At 50.3% G+C, this 16550-nt stretch overlaps 1 protein-coding gene across 2 annotated transcripts; it reads right to left on the minus strand.

Moving 5' to 3' along the window:
• Positions 1-421: 421 nt before the first annotated feature.
• Positions 422-16402, minus strand: WDR73 (WD repeat domain 73). 2 transcript variants are annotated; one of them, XM_054713215.1, is made up of 9 exons: positions 16362-16402; positions 15534-15601; positions 14969-15057; positions 11751-11839; positions 11072-11136; positions 4973-5137; positions 4020-4385; positions 1903-2179; positions 422-1033 (listed from the first exon to the last, which is right to left on the minus strand). In XM_054713215.1, the coding sequence occupies exons 1-8, from the start codon at positions 16400-16402 to the stop codon at positions 1944-1946; spliced, it is 1119 nt and encodes a 372-aa protein (XP_054569190.1). In that variant the 3' UTR covers positions 422-1033; positions 1903-1943. The 2 variants fall into 2 exon arrangements, with proteins under 2 accessions (XP_054569190.1, XP_054569189.1); XM_054713214.1 differs by having other exon boundaries at positions 422-2179.
• Positions 16403-16550: the final 148 nt, after the last annotated feature.

The following is a 16550-nucleotide window of genomic DNA, read 5'->3' on the forward strand; positions in this document are numbered from 1 at the left end:
CACATTCACTGCAACACTGGTGGCCAGTGGCGGGGAGGGCGGCAGTTTATCGGCCCTATTATCTCCAGCAGCCCATCCTCCTGCTTCAGTACGGTAACTGGCATCTTCTCAGCCCTAAGTTGCTATGCAAACACAGCTCCATGTGCCTTTACTTTCCAACCAGATCACCTGCCTCTGCCCCCTCCTATCCAACTTCTGGAGCTGCCTCCCCAGTGACAGAGGGCCAGACCCCACGGGCACCAAGACACGGGGAGGGGAGAACAGGAAGGCTCTTTCTCCACCTCAATCCTGCTGGGATGACTGACATTGTGGCTTTCACTAGGGTCCACTCTAATGTATGCCTCTGTTTTGGTTCTACTGAGTGGCTCCCCTCTGACGGCGGCTTCCCAACGAGGTAAAGAAAGAGGTTTGGACGGCAGAGCACGGTTGTAAGGTTCTTCTCTCAGCTGAACAATCAACAAATCCAGGCTCCTCAACTACAAGCAGAGCTTCGAATAGTGAAGCTGGAAGAAGATTCTCACTGCGAGCAGGAAATTCCCTTCAAGGGAGTGGCCCCGGACCAGGGACCTCCTGCCAGCGCTTTGGGCATTTCCACTATCAAGAAGCATCAGCACCCCAGGAGGCTCGGATCCAACTCAGGGAGCTCATCGCCAGGCGCTGAGGCCAGAGAAGTGTACGAAAGAGCAGATCCTGGTGTTGCTAGTTCTGGAAGAGTACCTGCCTGTCCTTCCCCAGGGGACCCAGATCTGGGTGAGACAAAACACCCAGGAAGTGGAGAGGAGGCAGTGGCTGGAGGACTTGCAGAACCCGGGAGATGGGGGCTGCAGGTGAGATATGGAACCTAGTTCTGACTAATCAAAATAGAGGAATGTGAGCGACGGAGCAACCCGGGTTGCCAGCAGTGAGGGGGATGTGTAATACTCCGCTGTTTGTGTCAAAGTGGAATTTGCCTATTCCTGGGAAATGCAGTTTTCCTCCCAAGTTCAGACTGGCTCTTCAGAGAATGCACAACCTTGGTTGCTCTGAGCGATCCCTGTTGTTAAATGAAAACTTCTTAAAATGCTGATCCTTTGGGTCCTGTTGCAAAGTAGCTGTATTGTTGGATGGATCTCTGAGTTTTGCTTAGGGGTTGACAGGAGCAGCCCCAAGAGAGGCTGCAGTGGGCCTGGGCCCCAGACCTGTCTCTGAAGCCTTCTACACATCCACACTCTGAACTGTCTGACTCCAACACAAGTGTCTTAATCACTATGTTATATCAGCCTCCCAACTGTACAAAGTGCCGGGAGCCAGAGCTCACACGGGGATTGGGCTGTGAAGTCAGTACACCGGGAATGAGTGTGCATGGTCAGCATTACTCTCGAGAAAGCCTCTGACAGTCCATTAGGTGAGGAAGGCGTCTCTCGTGCCCAAAACCTGAGGGATTGACACCTGCTGGAAGCAGCAGGATCCTGTCGCCCACAACTGTCTGGTCTAAGAGTAGCCACCAAATCTCTATCATGTGCCCTGACCGGTGTGGCTCAGTGGATAGAATGACGGCCTGCAGACTGAAAGGTCCCAGGTTCGATTCCGGTCAAGGGCATGTACCTTGGTTGCAGGCACATCCCCAGTGAGGTGGTGTGCAGGAGGCAGCTGATGGATGTTTCTAACTCTCTATCCCTCAACCTTCCTCTCTGTCAAAAATCAATAAAACATATTTAAAAAAACATCTCTTATCATGCGTCCTACCTGGTATTTTCCCATATATTTCTTCTAACTTCCCCAACCACCCTGCGAGGTAGTTACTACTATTCTCATTTTACCAATAAAGACACTGAGGCTAAGAGAGGCTGCTTAACTGGCCCAAGGCCACTCCGCTGGAAAGAGGGACTGGGAGTCCTAAATCAGGACCCTTGTTGTACATACAGCAGCTCCTCTTCCAGGGGCCTGGCAGGAAGGCGCCGGTGTCAGCGGGAGGCACGGAGGTCCACCCAGTCCCACACGTGCACAGAGGTATCACTTGCTGCCGACAACAAAGTCCTGGGCTTGCGGGGGTGCCAGGTGTGGGTGGTGACCAGTGGAGCAGCGCCTGTCCCATGGTCATCCAGGAAGACGTGACCTCTGTGAGTGAAGAGAGGTTCTATGTGGCCCTCCATTCCATCCCGAGACGTGACATCATAGACTTGGACTGTCCCATCAAAACCTGAGGAAGAACGAGAAATGAGAAGACCAACGATGAATCTCTGGAGTAATTTTTATAACTTGCTCTACGGCACCAAAACAGGCTATGGGATGAGGAACCTAATAGTGAACAAGATACTGGTACTTAATGGCCAACCAAGGGCGTGGAACATCTGCCCACATGCCGGCAGCTGCCAACTCCCTGGGGCTCGTGACGACGAGAATCTGTAGTATATCACGTGCCAGGTCTGAGGCTAACCCTGGATCTACATTCTCTCTTTAATTCTCACAACTGTATGAAGTAGGTACTAATACCCCAGGAAACTGAGGCTTAAGACTTTTGTAAACCTTTCCACTTGCCCCAGATTCTAATCCATCTGGGTCTCAGTAAGATGGCCTCATCTCCACGATGATGGGAGAAAATAGAAGCCTTTAGAGCAGTGGATCTCAACCTTTCTAATGTCGTGACCCTTTAATACAGTTCCTCATGTTGTGATGACCCCCACCCATAAAATTGTTTTCGTTGCTACTTCATAACTGTAATTTTGCTACTGTTATGAATCATAATGTAAATATCTGTGTTTTCTGATGGTCTTAGGCTCTACAGCAGCGACCCACAGGTTGAGAACCGCTAGCAGGGTCACCTAAGACCATCGGAAAACACAGATATTTCCATCACGATTCCTAACAGTAGCAAAATTACAGTTATGAAGTAGCAACGAAAATAATTTTATGGTTGGGGGTCACCACAACATGAGGAACTGTATTAAAGGGTCGCGGCATTAGAAGGTTGAGAACCACTGCTTCAGAGGAACATTCTCACGTTCCCCCCTCAACCTAGCTCCATCTGCTTTCTTCTTGTAGGAAGCCAGCCGCTTTCCCCACACTTGGTTCTTGCACTCTTTCTGGATCCTGCCATTATCAAGAATCCTTTCTTGCTCTCTCAACCTCTCCCCCTTTCAATGGATCCTTCGCATTGGTCTTTATTATTAATTATTTTTATATTATTATTGATTTCAGAGAGGAAGGGAGAGACAGAAACATCAATGACGAGAATCATTGATCGACTGCTTCCTGCACGTCCCCTACTGGGGATTGAGCCCACAACCTAGGCATATGCCCTTCACCGAAATCAAGCCCGGGACCCTTCAGTCCACAGGCTGTCGCTCTAGCCACTGGGCCAAACTGGCTAGGGCCTTCCCATTGGCCTTTAGATACTCTCACTAAATATCTTCTTTCAACTAGATATTGCCAGGCCAGGAGCCTGCTGACCTAGGGACTTGCTATAATTCAAAAAGCAGCCCTAGCTGGTTTGGCTCAGTGGATAAAGTGTCGGCCTGCGGACTAAAGGGTCCCAGGTTCGATTCCGGTCAAGGGCACATGCCAAGGTTGCGGGCACGGTCCCCAGTGTGGGGCGTGCAGGAGGCAGCCGATCAGTGATTCTCTCTCATCATCGATGTTTCTGTCTCTGTCTCTTCCTCTCCCTTCCTCTCTGAAATCAATAACAACAACAACAACAACAAAAAAGCAACAACCAAAAAACAAAAAGCAAATAGATTGATTCCACCCTTGGGATCCTATAGCCTCTTTCTGGTCGAGCCCCATGGCTGTCCTGGTGTCTTACTATCTGCAGGCTCTCGACCAACCTCAGAACGGAATTCCTGCTAGGATAGGCAAGCCCTGCTCCCCCTGTTGTGTAGCCAAATGGGGAAGGGCCTGCCCCTGAGGAAGCTGGAGAGTTAATCTGGAGATTCTCGGTGAGCGACTTTAACTTTTGGGGCCAGAGGCTCCTTCCTGAGCACGCGATAGTCCCTTGGAAGAGAAAGCTCCAACAACAGATGCAAAATCCTGCTCAGCGGTACCTGAAATGGCCAAGCAGTTGTCCAGGCCTGGAGCCCAGGTCACTCGCAGCAGCTCTGGGTCAGGGCTGGGTGTGGACACTGGGCACTGCACTGAGCGCACAGGGTGGCAGAGATCCCGAGGGTCAAGAAGACGGAGCAGCCCATCTGAGCACAGGCTGGCAATGTTGGGCCCAGGGTCCCGGCACTTGCCCCTGACTTCTGCACACCACCTCCCTCCACCAGACCCGGGGCTGGGGCTGACATTCTCTGCCGGCGCCCACTTCTGGCGGGTGTCAACGAGCCCCAGCCGGCCCGAGGGGCAGCAGAAGGCAAAGGTGTCTGCATCCAGGACCTGCAGGCTACTCAGCTCCTCACTGTCACTGACACCTGGAAGACAGAGGGCGAAAGAGGAAAGCTGCTGGAGTCACATGGGTCTGGCAACCTGGCAGGGCTGGCTGGTCACAAGTCCCTTCCTCTGGGAAGCATCCCCAATCCCAGGCAGGATAAACCACGTCTCTGCCCTAACCGGTTTGGATCAGTGGATAGAGTATCGGCCTGCGGACCGAGAGGTCCCAGGTTCGATTCCGGTCAAGGGCATGTACCTTGGTTGCGGGCACATCCCCAGTGGGAGGTGTGCAGGAGGCAGCTGATCGATGTTTCTCTCTCATTGATGTTTCTGACTCTCTATCCCTTTCCCTTCCTCTCTGTAAAAAAATCAATAAAATATATATATAAAAAAACCCACAAAAAAACAACAACACGTCTCCCCTCTCCTGTTCATTTTACCACTCTACTCCACTGGGTGGTGCTGGTCCCAGGACTGCCTCCTCCAATCCCAGAAAGGGAGTCCCCCGAGGCCAGGGCTTGCCTCTCATTCATCTTGTGTGCCCAACATCCGGCACACAGGGTTGGATTCAGTTCAAACGCGGCTGCGTAGGGCTGGAGGAGCTGGCAAGGGGCAAACGGCGCCGTACCTGAGGTGTACGTGACCTTCTGGGATTCCAGATCCACAACCTTCAGGCCGCTGAGCCGCGCCCCGTGGAGGACTCCAGGTGCCACCGACGAGCAGATGGCGATCCTCGGCCAGAGACTCCCCTCTTTCTCCTGCACAGCAATGGTGCTGACAGCTTCAATGACGTCTAGGGGCAAGCGGAAGAGGGGAAAGTCCAGAATGTTAGTGAAGGTGTGAAACATAACCTGGTGAGAGCCGGCCAGCGGTCTTCCCCTGTACAGACAGAAGGTCAAGGAAGAAAGAGAACTGACAGCTGGCTAGAGAGGATGTGGCATCATAAACACTCTGTGTTATATTTACATTTTGAAACTGTCAGAAGCACTTTCATTTCTTTTTTTTTAAAACTATATTTTTATTGATTTCAGAGAGGAAGGGAGAGGGAGAGACAGAAACATCAATGATGAGAATCACTGATCGGCTGCCTCCTGCACACCCCCTACTGGGGATCAAACAAGCAACCCGGGCATGTGCCCTGACTGGAATCGAACCCGGGACCCTTCAGTCCACAGGCCGACATTCTATCCACTGAGCCAAACCGGCTAGGGCGCACTTTAATTTCTTTATAAATTGTCTTAGGAACTGTTTTGCAAATGGGCGATAATGAATCTCAGATGCCATCCCAAAAGCCCCCAGCGCAGTTCTGGCTTTTTATACTTTTGTGGAGTACAAATAAAAGGAAAGAATCCACTGATGGTGTCATTTACGCTTTAGGTGAAGAAAATAACAGGAACAGAATGCATGAACTACCATTATTTCTTCAAAAACTTATTACACAACCTCGGCGCTTTGCAGGTAAAGGTCACAAGGCAAATGTCACTGTCTCCAAACACAAACTGGACCAGAAAGTCCATGTCCTTTTTACTCTGAACAGAAGGAAGACACTTGACCTCAAGTTGAATCAAATTTTATTTATTTATTTTTTAAATTTCTTTATTGATTAAGGTGTCACATATTTGTCCTCATCCCCCCATTCCCATCCCACCCCCCTCCCCACGGATGCCCCAACCCCCTGTTGAACTTAACCGTTGGACAGGCTCATATGCATGCACACAAGTCCTTTGGTTGAACTCTCCCCCTCCCCCAAACCCTCCCCTATCCTCCCTCTGAGGCCCGATAGTCCGATCGATGCCTCCTTGTTTCTGGTTCTGTTCTTGTTCCTCAGTCTATGTTGTTCATCATTTCCCCTAGATGAGCGAGATCATGTGTCACTAGAGATATACTTATAAGAACTGAATGTGAGACGAGCAATAATAGTTATGCTGACAGGCAAATGAATCAGTCTGTAGTGAGTTTCTTTCTGGACCAACAGTTCTTTTGAGACCCAATTTCAATGTCCACCAGTTCCTTATGTGTACATGTCAGCACTGACCCCTCAGCTCTGGATGGTGGACAAATGGTGGTAACGGAGGTCCCTGAATCAAATTTTAGTTTTGTTTGTCTCAGCCTGCTTTGTGGTACAGGCAGGCTCTCGCCTCTGCATCTGCAATTGAGGCTTCTCTTAACAGGAGCCAATTATAACATGGTTCACAACAAGCTGTCTACTGCACAAACTGCTTAAAGGAGACGCATACTTTCCTGCTCCAAGAGGGGACTCATGCCCTAACCAGTTTGGCTCAGTGGATAGAGCATCGGCCTGCGGACTGAAAGGTCCCAGGTTCGATTCCGGTCAAAGGGCATGTACCTTGGTTGCGGGCGCATCCCCAGTAGGGGGCGTGCAGGAGGCAGCTGATCGATGTTTCTCTCTCTCCCTCTCCCTTCCTCTCTGTAAAAAATTAATAAAATATTAAAAAAAAAAAAGAAAAAAAAAGAGGGGACTCATTATTTGGTTCCCACAATCCCTGAAGAAAAGGGAGACGTACGTATTTTTTAAATTCTGAAGGAGGTAAAAGTCAGCCTGTGAATAGAATGGATGAGGAACAGAACTAACATGACTTATGTAGCAGCAAGCACGTGAGCAAGGCCCTTCCAGACGGTTCACAAGCCAGGAGCGCACAGAAGGACCGGGGTGGGCTGAGCGAGAATGCCGAGGACCGGAGTGCCTACTGCTCCCCAAGCCCGAGGGCTCTCAGAGCCCCGAATCCAGACTTGCTCAGCTTACCTGCTCCCGCTACAGGAGCTGCGGAGGTTCACGCAGACACAACACCGGAGCCTCAGGACCGGAGTCTGCATCGGGGGAGCTCCAATGAGGCTGTGATCCAAACCAGCCCCAGCAGAGCTTCCAGGCCACACTCTCCCAGGCCGCACCGAAGCAGCTCCCTCTTCCCTTTTCAGACTCGGAGGAGCCAGGACCTGCTGCTCTGAGCCAGGGCATGGCTCTCAGATGTGATTTGTCTCCTGACGGGGAGGGGCGGAGGGTGGAGAGGAAGCCTTCAAAGACGTATTTCAAAGAGGCTTTGGAGCCTCCTGATGAGAGCTGCTCTCCAATCACAGTGGAAATGCAGGCTTCCTCCTCCTCTCTCTCTAGTACAATGCCCTCCTCTAGGACATCCACACCACACTTACCAAACCAGCCCTGCACTGCAAAGAGAAAGCACTACAAATCAAAGCAAAAGACTCAGGAAGGCATCTCCAAGAACTTGGCGACGAAAGACGGTTGTGTATGCAGATTAAACCAACACAGAGCAGGTCAGAGCAGCGGCAGACACATCCTTCAGGAGTCGGAATGGCTCCCGGACCGCCTGACTGAGCACATGCATGAACAGCTCTGAAGTGGGATCCAGGGGAAGGAGGGCTGACCAGCCAAGGGGTCAAAGAAAACGCTGAGGCCTGTCCTGGCCTCGCCACACCAGACTGAGTATTTAACTTCAAAGTAGAAGCAGCAGGTGACACGCAGCTGAGACCTTTAGATGTTTATTTATCCAGCTCAGTGGTTCCCACAGCCCAGAGCGGAGAGGAGGCCTCGGGCACTGTCCAGGGACTTGGACAGCAGGAGCCTGGGCAGCTGCCTTCACAAGTTTCATACTTTCTGTCTGAGAGAGCCACAAACACACACTCTGAAAACCTCTGAGCTGATTCCTCTGGTGACGGTTACCTTTCTCATGAACCCTCTGATCGGGTTCGGTCTTCCACCAGCAAGAAGAAGGGCCTGCCATAACCGGTTTGGCTCAGTGGATAGAGCATCCGCCTGTGGACTGAGGGGTCCCGGGTTCGATTCCGGTCAGGGGCATGTACCTACCTGGGTTGCGGGCACATCCACAGTGGGGGGTGTGCAGGAGGCAGCTGATCGATGTTTCTCTCTCATCGATGTTTCTAACTCTCTATCCCTCTCCCTTCCTCTCTGTAAAAAATCAATAAAATATATTTTTAAAAAAAGGGCCTGAAATATTCCATATTTAAGGGATACTTATTTTTTCATTATCTATAATAATAAAAGTGTAGTATGCTAATTAGACCGGACGTCCTTCCGGACGAAGCCGGGGCTGTGAGGGAAGCCCGAGTCCTGGGTGCCAGAGGGAAGCTGGTGCTGGCAGCCAGGAGAAGGAAGGCCAACTCTTACATGAATTTCGTGCATCAGGCCTCTAGTAAACGATTAAAATTGCATTCTGGTTTATATGGCAGTCTCGTGAGTCTGATGGGTGCTTCTGCTCCTATGAACAGGTTGGAATTGTTTTAGACGTGCTGACAGAATCAGGTTTGAGACACCAAAGCTGTGGGTCAACACTGGACCCTGGAAAATTCACCCAAATAACACTATGCTTTTAAGTTTCCAGGAAAACAGTGGCCAGCCTTCCCCAGGCTCTAGAATATTCTGCACTAATATCTGGGGAAGATAACTCTATCTGATTTCCTAATCCCACACGAGTATCAGAGCGGCCTGGGCTCATCAGCTCCCCTGGGCCTGGGCTACAGGTTCTACGAGGCACCTGGTACCCCAGGCACTGGCAGGACAAAGGGCGCCTCCAAATGGTTGGTAACACTCCAGTCTCTCTCATCTCTAAACCACTGCAGCCCCACCCAGGCTACTTTTGGGCAAACTACAAGTTACTGGCATAAGGGCAGATATAAAGATCAATGGGACAGAACTGAGAGTCCAGAAGTAAATGCTTAGATTATGGTGGATTGATTTTCAACAAAGGCACCAAGGCAAATCAATGGAGAAAGGTTAGGCATTTTGACAAATGGTGATGGAACAACGGGATATCCATGCAAAAAGATAAACTTAGATCCTTACCTCACACCATATACAAAAGTTAACTTGAAAGAGATCATAGATTTAAATGTTGAAGAGATAAAAGCCAAAACTTCCTTTTGGGAAAAATAAAACACGGGAAAATTTATGCGTTAAATAAAGATTTCTTAGATATGACATGACAAGCATAGTCCCTAACAAAAAACAGTGATAAATTAGACCTCATCCAAATCTAACACTTTTATGTTTCAAAGGACACTATTAAAAAAAACGAACATTGCTCTAGCCGGTTTGGCTCAGTGGATAGAGTTGGCCTGCAGATGGAAGGGTCCCAGGTTCAATTCCAGTCCAGGGCACATGCCCAGGTTGCGGGCTTGATCCCCAGCAGGGGGCGTGCAGAGGCAGCCGATCAATGATTCTCTCTCATGATGTTTCTACCTCTCTCTCCCTCTCCCTTTCTCTCTGACATCAATAAAAATATGTATTTAAAAAAAACACAACAGTAGTCTAGCCAGTTTGGCTCAGTGGATAGAGCGTTGGCCTGCGGACTGAAGGGTCCCAGGTTCGATTCAGGCCAAGGGCACATGCCTGGGTTATGGGCTCAAACCCCAGTAGGGGGCATGCAGGAGGCAACTGATCAATGATTCTCTCTGATCATTGATGTTTCTATCTCTCTCTCCCTCTCCCTTCCTCTCTGAAATCAATAAAAATATAAACAAAACAAAAAACAACAGCAATCATAACTATAAGTAAGTGACACAAACACCTGGAAGCAACAAGAAGTACAAAAAAGAAACAATAAAGGAAGGTGCAGAGGCTCAGTGACCTCAAAGCAAAGGAGCACAACAACCGCCTCTCCACAACAAGGACGCTGGGAGAGAAGCCAACCCCGCGGCCAGTTCCTGGGAAGCATCCAAGCGAGGGCGGGGACCCACGGGCAGGCACAGAGTCACAGGCAAAGGGGCAGTTCCAAGAGCAACAGCCTGTGCGTCTGAGCCACTCTTCCATGCTGACCCAGGATGCTCTAAGGGCTGCAGGTTCTGACACCTGCCTGATCCGAACGCACAGAACTGCCCTCCAGCCCTAACCGGTTTGGCTCAGTGGATAGAGCGTCAGCCTGCAGACTGAAAGGTCCCAGGTTCGGTTCCGGTCAAAGGCATGTACCTTGGTTGCGGGCACATCCCTAGTGGGGGGTGTGCAGGAGGCAGCTGATCGATGTTTCTCTCCCATCGATGTTTCTCTCTCCCTTCCTCTCTGTAAAAAATCAATAAAAGATATTAAAAAAGAAAAAAAGAACTGCCCTCCACTCCCAGAAGGAGCCGGAGTAGAGTGACTCCTCTGAGGGAGATGGGTCAGCCCAGCCTCTTGCTCACTCCGTTTTTCTTTCCTGCGGCTACCAGGCTGGGCAAAGAGAGGTGACCTCCTGCTGCCTCCTCCTCCTCCAAGAGGTGTGCTCACCTGAGTGGCCATAGTTCTGTCCTAGCCTCTGCCACTGCACCTGCCTGGAGGAGAGGAAGCTCACTCCGTGCTCCGCCTATGACTGGGTTGGTAACCTCAGTTCCTGAAGCAAGTTACAGGAAGCTCCATTTGGGGCTTGTGTGCAATTGCTAATTTATATATATAATTGAAATAATATATATATAATTGAAATCAACTATATATATATATTTATTGATTTCAGAGAGGAAGGGAGAGAGAGAAAGAAACATCAATGATGAGAGAGAAGCATTGCTCGGCTGCCTCCTGCACTACTGGGGATATGAGCCCACAACCCGGGCATGTGTCCTGATCAGAAATTGCACCATGACCTCCTGGCTCATAGGTCGACGCTCAACCCTGAGCCACGCCAGCCAGGCCTGAACCTACTGCTTCATTGACTCGGATTAGGGGATGGAGGTATGTGTCAACCGGCACCAAGTCAAATTCACTCACCACTGTCCTCCGCGATCTGCCACACCTGCAGGTAACAACTGGGAAGGCCACTGGTCACCAGCAACCTGTTTAGGAGGGAGAGGAGACCTCAGTTCAGACAGCAAGGAGCTCACCCGCCTCCCCCCAGCCTTTCCGCTCTCCAGCCCACTCAGCCTGAGATTCCTACACGCCCACCTCAGGAAAGCTCACTGCACGAAGGGACTGTCCCGTCACCCGCATTTAACAGAGGAAGAGCAGGCTCACTCCACTTTAGGGACAGGCCCACAGTCATGAGACACGGGACTGAGCCCAGGCTTCCATGTGGCATGAAGTGTCCCAGACAGGACAGCAGCATGGAGCCTGAACACACAGCCGGCCCAGACTCTCAGCATCTGCCAATGGAGTCATTCGCCCCAGCCACCCACCATCAGCTCTCTGAGAAACTAAGAGCATCTTTCTACTCTCTATTTGGAGCAGCTCTGGAGATCTGTGGGTCACAGTCATTGGAAGGTCTGCAGAGGGACCATGAAGCCGCCAAACAACAGGTTCTTTGTATTCCAGATTTCTGTGTGCGCGCGCTCACAAGTACCATGTGCTCAGGGGTTAGGGGCGGCATGGTGATAAAGAGGCAGAATACCCTTGACATTTCCAGCCACTCCATCCTGAATGGGGGGGGTCTGAGGAACAGAGCTGACCATACCTGGTGTCTGGCACGTGCTTCAGATCAAAGATAGACCTGTCTGAAAATCCTCCGTGGCATACCTTGAAATCTCTTTCGGGGAGTAAGCCCTGAAATGCGGAAGGGTGGCCAATCAGATAGAGCCTGCTCTCCGAAGGGACCTTTCAGACATGCTCTAGGTAAGGAGCCAGACCCCAGCCTGACAGGAGGCCACGGAGGCCACCCTTCTGCTACCCTTTCCCGAGCCCCTTTTGTTCTAACACAAGTGTTACATTTCCGGCCTTCTTAGGGGAGTCACAAGGCTTAACAGCTTCATCAAAAAAAGCTAGAGCACGCCCTAGCTGGTTTGGCTCGGTGGATAGAGCATTCGCCTGCGGACTGAAAGGTCCCAGGTTCGATTCTGGTCAAGGGCACATGCCTAGGTTGTAGGCTGGATCCCCAGTAAGGGGCGTGCAGGAGGCAACTGATCAATGAGTCTCCCTCATCATTGATGTTTCTATCTCTCTCTCCCTCTCCCATCCTCTCTGAAATCAAAAAAAAAAAAAATTTAAGCCGAAACCGGTTTGGCTCAGTGGATAGAGCATCGGCCTGCGGACTCAAGGGTCCCAGGTTCGATTCCGGTCAAGGGCATGTACCTTGGTTGCGGGCACATCCCCAGTAGGGGGTGTGCAAGAGGCAGCTGATCGATGTTTCTAACTCTCTATCCCTCTCTCTTCCTCTCTGTAAAAAATCAATTAAAAAAAAAAAAAAAGAAACATATAAAAAAAAATTTTTAAAAAAGAATAAGCTAGAGCCCTGGCTGGGTAGCTCAGTTGGTTAGAGCATCACCCAAATATGCCAAGGTTGCGGGTTCAATCCCTGGTCAGGGCACATATAAGAGTCAATCAACCCTAGCTGGTTTGGCTCAGTGGATAGAGCGTCGGCCTGTGGACGGAAGGGTCCCGGGTTTGATTCCGGTCAAGGGCACATGCCAGGGTTGTGGGCACGGTCCCCAGTGTGGGGCATGCAGGAGATAGCTGATCCATGATTCTCTCTCATCACTGATGTTTCTCTCTTTCTCCCTCCTCCTCCCTTCCTCTCTGAAATCAATAAAAATACATTAAAAAAAAAAGAGTCCAACAATGAGTGCATCAATAAGTGAAACAACAAATCTATGTTTCTCTCTCTCCCTTCCTCTCTAAAATTAAATTTTTTAAAAATATATTTTTATTGCTTTCAGAGAGGAAGGGAGAGGGAGAGAGAGATAGAAACATCAATGATGAAAGAGAATCATTGATTGGCTGCCTCATGCACCCCCCACACTGAGGATTGAGCCTGCAACCCGGGCATGTGCCCTGACCGTATGCTAGCCAGGCTAAAATTAATTTTTTTAAAAAGGTGGAATGTATGAGCCAACGAACATATCTCCATTTCTCATGCCACTTCCCATTGGAAATCAGGTGGGTTCTTCTAGTGATAAAAATATAACAACTACTAATTATCCAGCATTTACCGTATCAGGCCCTGTGTTTATGCTTTACATACTTGATCACATTGAATTCTAGAAGTAGATACTATAATTAACCCTATTCTAAATTGTCAAAAATAGCCCTCGCTGGTTTGGCTCAGTGGATAGAGCATTGGCCTGGAGACTGAATGGTCCCGGATTCAATTCTGGTTAAGAGCACACGCCTGGGTTCTGGGTTCGATTCCCAGGCAGCCGATCAATGATTCTCTCTCATCATTGATGGTTCTACCTCTCTCTCCCTCTCCCCTCCTCTCTCTGAAGTCAATAAAAAATAAATAAAATAAAACAACAACAAACACTATCCTTTAAATAAAATAAAATAAAATAAAATGTTAAAAATAAGGCCTGGGGAATTTAAACAAGTTTTCGAAGATCCCAGAGGGGATTATGTTGTGAATTTGAACCTAAGTCTGTCTACCAGTCCATGCTCTTAGCCACTGGATTACTATCTCCAAGTGAGGAACTGGAGGCAGGGAAAAAGGAAGTGGAAAGAGGAAAGAGGAAAAGCCAGGGGTGAGGTGGGAGGTCAATCAGGTCTCTCATAAAGGCCCAGTTGGGGAGCTCCTGGCTCAAGCCTGAGTGGTGGGGATGCGGAGATCAAGAGCGCTAGGTTGGAAATCTCCCCCAGGGCAACACCAGGCGGCTACCAGCTCTTTTCTTTTGACACATTCTCTTCCCTTAGCTTCTGAAATACTGACCTCTTCTGAGACTCCTCCTACTTTCAAGATTATTCCTTCCTAGTATTGCTTGTGAGTTCATTTTCCTCTGCCCATTCCTTAAATGTATTCTCTAAAGTTCTGTCTTTAGCCACCTTCCCCTCTTATTTCTTACTAGAGGCCCAGTGCACGAAATTCATGCACTCTGGGGGAGAGGGGTCCCTCAGCCCGGCCTGCACCCTCTAAGCCAGCCTGCGCCCTCTAAGCAGGCAGTCAGACATCATTAGTGCTGCTGCGGAGGCGGAGAGACTCCCGCCACCACTGCTTGCCAGCTGTGAGCCTGGCTCAGGGCTTCTGGCTGAATGGCGCTGCCCCTGTGGGAGCACACTGACCACCAGGGGGCAGCTCCTGTGTTGAGCAGCTGCCCCCTGGTGGTCAGTGCGCATCATAGCGACTGGTCGTTCAGCTGTTGGGTCGATTTGCATATTAGCCTTTTTCTTGTATAGGATACATTACCCACATTCATTCTTAACCATTCTAAGGGTTTCATCCATCTTCTATACCCTAATGGCTCCAGGTATCTAATTTTGATAAACTACAATGGACTTCTTCCTTAGTGACCCTCTGTAAATCATGGGAGGCTCCTTAGTACTTATCTACGTGCATATTTGCCTCCCTCTGGTACAGCGGTCGGAAAACTGCAGCTCGCGAGCCACATGCAGCTCTTGGCCCCTTGAGTGTTCTAACGCCACTTCTTCAAAATAGACTCGCCCAGGCCGAAAACTGACTTCTGCGCATGGACCACGAAGTTTCAATCGCACTGTACGTGCGCGCCCGCACGTGGTATTTTGTGGAAGAGCCACACTCAAGGAGCCAAAGAGCCGCATGTGGCTCGCGAGCCGCTGTTTGCCGACCACTGCTCTAGTAGACCAGAAGGGCAGGCCCAGGGTTTCTCTCTCTCTCTCGCTCTCTTTCTAGTATCCAGGACAATAGCTAGTAGACAACAGGAGCTCCATAAAGGTTTAATAAATGACTAAAAGGAGACACATATACTCAGCATTTATATTTCAAATTACCTGGTTTTCTTTTACAGAAAGTCGGGGAGGTAATGTCAGGTGAAGAATTTCATTTTTTTTCAACTTTTCATAGCCAGCAACAAAAACTCCTGGGGAAAAAAGAAGCAGAAGTAGCTGTGACAAACTGCTGGCAAGATTGTGGACCATGGCTGGCTCTAGAACAGGCATCCTCAAACTACGGCCCACGGGCCACATGCGGGTGTTTTTGCCGTTTTGTTTTTTTACTTCAAAATAAGATATGTGCAGTGTGCATAGGAATTTGTTCATAGTTTTTTTTAAACTATAGTCCGGCCCTCCAACGGTCTGAGGGACAGTGAACTGGCCCTCTGTTTAAAAAGTTTGAGGACCCCTGCTCTAGAAACTCTGCCAAACCTGCTGAGGCATATAAATTCCCTTGTCATTGAGATGCAGCCTTGTGCTGGGGGATGGGAGAGATCTAGAACTTAGGAAGCGCTGATGGAGCACAAAATTGCCACAAGTGAGCAAGGGGCCCTCAGCAGAGTGGGCTGGGGCCCTCTGGGCTGAGGTCTCGAGTCCCAGCCTGAGTGGGATTCCATCTCCTCACCTCTGTCACCAATCCATTCAAGGACTCGAGTGGCTCCTGGGAGGTCGAATGCATGGAAATCCTGGTACCTGCAGAGAGGGACACCATGTCAAGAACTCTGAGAGGCATCACGGTTTGGTGGTTGGAGGCCCAGGCTCTGGAGTCAGGCAAACCTGTTAACAAGTCTTGTTACACATTCTGCTCCCTGTGTGACCGGGACCAGGCCAGTCACAATAACCCTGAGCCTTGGTCCTCCTCTGCAACACGGAACTCCCAGAGAACCCAGACTTCCCCGGGTTGATGTGAAGAATCCATGAGACAGCCTAGCCGGTTTGTCTCAGTGGATAGAGCGTGGGCCTGCTGACTGAAGGGTCCTGGGTTCGAGTCAGGTCAAGGGCACATGCCCAGATTGTGGGCTCAATCCCCAGTAGGGGGGCATGCAGGAGGCAGCCGATCAATGATTCTCTCTCATCATTGGTGTTTACATCTCTCTCTCCCTCTGCCTTCCTCTCTGAAATCAATAAAAAATATATATAAAAAAAGAATCCATGAGACAATTAGTCTGGGGTTCAATTCAGAGGCTGGTGCAAAATTACTGGTCACTTATTATTACCCTGCACAGCACCGCTCTTACTAGTACCGCAACACAACTTGCGCCCGCAGGGTTGTGCTATCTCCCAGAAGCGGGATCCGAGGCCCAGGCGGCGTCCTCATGCGGTCCCGCCCCGCCCCGCCCCGCCCCGCGGGCATTAACCGCCCGGCCCAGACCCGGATTCCCCACGCGCCAAGCTTCGCGCCCGCCCCGCCAGCTCAAACCCGAAAGCCCGACCCCAGGCCCACAGGACCTACAAGCGCAAGGATTCCACCAGCCAGTCCTCCGCGGACTCCATGGCAACTGTCGCTCAGGTAGCTCACTTCCGCCACCCCACTTCCGCCTCAGAACCTTCCCGGCGGGAGGGGCCTTCTCGCGAGGAGAGTGCGCGTCCTGCTCCGACGCAGTGGGCGTGGCCTCACGCCAGGGGCGGGGCTAGAGTTGCG

Source organism: Eptesicus fuscus, chromosome 25 (assembly GCF_027574615.1).
Source record: "Eptesicus fuscus isolate TK198812 chromosome 25, DD_ASM_mEF_20220401, whole genome shotgun sequence".
NCBI classification, from domain to species: domain Eukaryota; kingdom Metazoa; phylum Chordata; class Mammalia; order Chiroptera; family Vespertilionidae; genus Eptesicus; species Eptesicus fuscus.

Excerpts from the sequence above, each read along its gene's own strand:
- WDR73 (XM_054713215.1), bottom strand. The coding sequence starts at position 16,402 with ATGGAGTCCGCGGAGGACTGGCTGGTGGAATCCTTGCGCTT. Across the intron at positions 15,602-16,361 it reads CTGGTGGAATCCTTGCGCTT|GTACCAGGATTTCCATGCAT; the intron begins GTAGGTCCTGTG and ends CCCTCTCTGCAG. Across the intron at positions 11,840-14,968 it reads TTTCTGTAAAAGAAAACCAG|GGCTTACTCCCCGAAAGAGA; the intron begins GTAATTTGAAAT and ends TCCGCATTTCAG.